Source organism: Castanea sativa, chromosome 1 (assembly GCF_040712315.1).
Source record: "Castanea sativa cultivar Marrone di Chiusa Pesio chromosome 1, ASM4071231v1".
Lineage (NCBI taxonomy): Eukaryota > Viridiplantae > Streptophyta > Magnoliopsida > Fagales > Fagaceae > Castanea > Castanea sativa.
The window spans coordinates 12,693,351-12,697,658 of NC_134013.1; the positions used below are offsets into that span (position 1 = coordinate 12,693,351).

General features: G+C 41.1%; 1 protein-coding gene across 1 annotated transcript; it reads left to right on the forward strand.

Annotated features, from left to right (window-relative positions):
• Positions 1-3,057: 3,057 nt before the first annotated feature.
• On the forward strand, positions 3,058-3,612 carry LOC142612379 (uncharacterized). The gene has a single exon (XM_075784495.1). It carries the CDS (start codon positions 3,058-3,060, stop codon positions 3,610-3,612), a length of 555 nt encoding a protein of 184 aa, XP_075640610.1.
• Positions 3,613-4,308: the final 696 nt, after the last annotated feature.

Consider the following 4,308-nt stretch of genomic DNA (forward strand, 5'->3'; position numbering starts at 1 on the left):
GGTTTCCGTCAAGCGATAAACAATTGTTGCTTCCAGGATTTATGACACTTTGGGCCAGACTTCACTTGGAGTAACATGAAGGAAGGCCGCCAAAGAATTTATCTCCATCTAGATAGGGCTTTTGCCACGTCAAAGTGGCTGGAATTTTTCAGGAATCCAAAAGTCCACCATCTAGCTGAATCAACCTCTGACCACTGCATCCTTGCAATTACTGATTCTCCCCCACAAGTTCACAAAGGCAAACGCAAATTTCATTTTGAGGCAATGTGAGCCAAAAGAGATGATTGTTGTGAAATCATTGAATCGGCTTGGAACTCGGGCTCTCTCTCTACCACCCCTGAGGATATATCCTCCAACCTTCAAAAATGTGTCATGGCTCTAACCAATTGGAATCAACAAGTGGTGGGCAACATACCAAAGAAAATTCAGGAGAAAAGGAAAATGCTCAATGCTCTTACTACCAATGATCACCAAGGAAACTTGGGGGCAGAGATCAATTAGCTCAGAAAAGAGATCAATGATCTTCTAGACAGTGAAGAAACCATGTGGCATCAAAGCAGCAAGGTGCACTGGTACAGAGAGAGACCAAAACACCAAATTCTTCCATGCTCGGGCGTCTGACAGAAGGAAAAAGAACAATATTCTAGGGCTCTGGAATGATGATGGTCAATGGTGTGAAGGCAAAGACGATATTGCAACCACTACTGTGGCTTATTTTGAGAAAATATACACCACCACCTATCCCACTAGAATAAATGAAGTCATTGGCTCTATCCCCAGACGCGTGACAGAGGACATTAACACAGAGCTCACCAAGACCTTCACAAGAGATGAGGTACTCAAGGCTCTACAGCAAATTCACCCAACAAAAGCCCCAAGACCTAACGGTATGTCTGCTATTATTTTCCATAAATACTGGGACATAGTGGGCACTAATATTACAAATATGGTTCTGAATGTGCTGAATTCCAATGCACCCATGACAGAGATCAACAAAAGCATTATTTCCCTTATCCCAAAAACCAACCACCCCATCAAAATGACCGAATTCTGCCCTATTAGCCTATGCAATGTAACTTATAAGCTCATCTCCAAAGTCTTGGCCAATAGACTCAAAACTGTCATGTCGAGCGTCATCTCTGAAAACCAAAGTGCTTTCACCACTGAATGCCTAATTACTGACAATGTCCTGGTAGCATATGAGTTCATGCATTATCTAAAAAATAAAAAATGGGGGAAAAGAAAGCTTTATGTCAATTAAACTAGATATGAGTAAAGCCTTTGACCGGGTTGAATGGGATTTTATTAGGGGGATTATGGTGAAGTTAGGATTCAATAACAAGCTGATTGATCTTATTATGCATTGTGTCTCTTCTATATCTTATTCAGTGATCATAAATGGTGAAACTTTTGGCCACATCACCCCAACCCGGCGCATCCAGCAGGGCGACCTCCTCTCTCCATATCTGTTCCTTCTTTGTGCAAAAGGTTTATCGGCTCTTATTCACGAAGTTGCTCGAAATCAACAAATCACAGGAGTCTCAATATGCCGGGGCTGCCCTATAATCACCCATCTCTTCTTTGCCGACGATAGCCTTCTATTTTGCAAAGCAAAAGCGCAAGAATGTCAAATACTTGTCAACATACTCCAAAGCTATGAAGCAGCTTCTGGACAAAAATTTAATGTGGACAAGTCTTCAGTGTTCTTTAGCCCAAATACCCCTCAAGAAACAAAAGAGTGCATATTGAGATTACTTGGGCCGATGCAAGACTCAAGGCATAACAAGTACTTGGGGCTTTCCTCCATCATTGGGAAATCAAAATCCCAAGTGTTTGCTGAAATCAAGGAACGAGTAGCAAAAAAGCTTGCTGGTTGGAAGGGAAAGTTCCTTTCAATTGGTGGGAGGGAGATTCTCATCAAGGCAGTCGCACAAGCAAGCCCAACATATCCCATGAGCTATTTTTAGCTCCCCAAGATACTATGCACTGATTTGGAAAATATGATGCACAATTTTTGGTAGGGGCAGAAACATAAAGAGCACAAAATTGATTGGGTTAGTTGGAAGAAAATGAGCTAGTCAAAACTTCATGGTGGGATGGGTTTCCAGGATTTACAAGCCTTTAATCTAGCCATGTTAGCCAAACAAGGTTAGCGAATCCTCACCAACCCCGACTCTTTGGTGGCTTGAGTTTACAAAACCAGGTATTTTCCATGTAATGATATTCTCAACTCTAAAAAGTCTGCAACCCGTCCTATGTCTGGCGAAGCATTCACAATAACCTTGAAGTGATCTGAAAGGGAATAAGATGGAGAGTGGGAAATGGTCGTAAAATCCATATATAGAAAGATAAGTGGCTACCAATGCCAACAACGTTCAAAGTGATCTCCCCACCATCCGACTTCGAAGATTTCCCAATGGTATCGTCTCTCATAGACGAGGACACTAAATGGTGGAAGACTGATGTAGTCTATTCACTCTTCCTTTCCTTTAAAGCCAACACAATCCTATCAATCCCACTGAGCTACAACCTGCCCGAAGACAGTCTAATCTGGACTGGTAATAAAAATGGGACCTTCTTAGTTAAAAGTGCCTATCACAGTGCCTTAAGCATTGTGAAACCTCCAAGCGTAGGTGAATGCTCGTCAAACAGCTCTAGCTCTCTAGTTTGGAAAAGAATATGGCACCAAAAAGTCCCCCCAAATCTTAAAGTCCTTGCTTAGAGGATCTGTGTTAATGGCCTACCCACCATGGAAAACTTAAGTCACAGAGGCATCGCGCGTTCTAGCTTCTGTCGCATCTGTGACAGAGCAATAGAGACTGTGGCCCATGCTCTTTTCACTGTGATCATGCCAAGCTTACGTGGGCACACTGGTCTGACTGCCCTGTAGACCTTTCACGCCCAATCCGTGATCCTATTGACATTGTCCTAGACATCATTGAGAGGGGCACCTTGCATGACATGGAGATTTTCTTTGCAACAGCCTGGTCTGTTTGGTGGAATTGTAATCAAGTAGTGCGTGATGACTCGGGTTCCCCTCCAAGCCGAAGCTAGGAAATGGCCAATAGAACCCTTATTGATTTTAAGGAAGCTTGCTCCCACCCCCCACTGCCCCATCCCCCTTCTGCCCTCAAATGGAAAGTTCTTCCTTCTAGCTTCTTCAAAATAAATGTTGATGGCGCCACCTCTAATAATGGTACCAACGATTGCATTGGGGTGATTATCCAGGACAGCCAAGGCTTCTCAATTGCAGCTTCTAGTGAAGTTCTTCAGTCTTCCTACTTGGCAGAAACTACTGAAGCCTTAGCTCTTCTGCATGGAGTGGTGCTTGCTTTGGAAATGAAAATCTCCCATGCTATCTTCGAGTCAGATGCCCTCTCTATCATTCAAGCTCTTAATTACGAAGATGATGGTGGTGAGATTGGATTCATCCTTCAAGACATTAGAAACTGCTCGGTCTCCTTCAGTTGGTGCACATACCAACACCTGAAAAGGGATGGCAACCAAGTTGCCCATGAACTTGCAAAAGCTGCTAGACTTTCAGGTTTTTCACTAATTTGGAAGGGAGTTAATCCCAGCTGTGTAGAACATCTCATCCTAGATGATATCTGACTAGTTTCAGCTTTTGTAGTTTCCTTTCTCTGTTGTACTCCAATTTCAGCTTGTTGGATAATATATTGTTTGTTTCCCATCAAAATATATATATATATTTATATATATATATATATATATGTATGTATATTCATTAATGGTGTTCTTATTTTTCCCTTAATAAAATAAGTCACATCTCCAATCTACACAAACACACAACAAGCCCCTATGGATTTCCAAGACCATTTGGTTTAGCTTAAATTTAGTCAAACACTAGGATCCTTACAATGATCCATACATTAACCCGACCCAACCGTTGTTACAATGGGATGGGTTAAAATTGACTTTTTCTTTTCATAAGACAGGAAAAATTGGAATGAGATTCGGTGCGATTGCATTACAATTCACCCAATCCTCTCACAATTTTTTTTACTATTTTGCCTTTACTTTTTTACTTTTATTCATTTTTTTGCAACTTTAAAAATCAACCATTCATACCAATGGACAATGGTATCAGTGCATGATCTCAATCTGTAAAAGCCCTACCTGTACTCATTTTTTTTCATTTAATTATGACGTGTTAAAGGTCAATTATGGATCACTTGTCTTGTCACTTGTCAATACTGTAGGGCTCTACCTTATTGCCTTTTATTATTATTTTTTTATCAAAAAAAATTAAATCTAGAACATGTAGGTCCCACACTATTAGAAAATTTA

Bases quoted from the DNA above. Each gene is read 5' to 3' on its own strand.
- LOC142612379 (XM_075784495.1), top strand. From the start codon at position 3,058: ATGGCCAATAGAACCCTTATTGATTTTAAGGAAGCTTGCTCCCACCCC.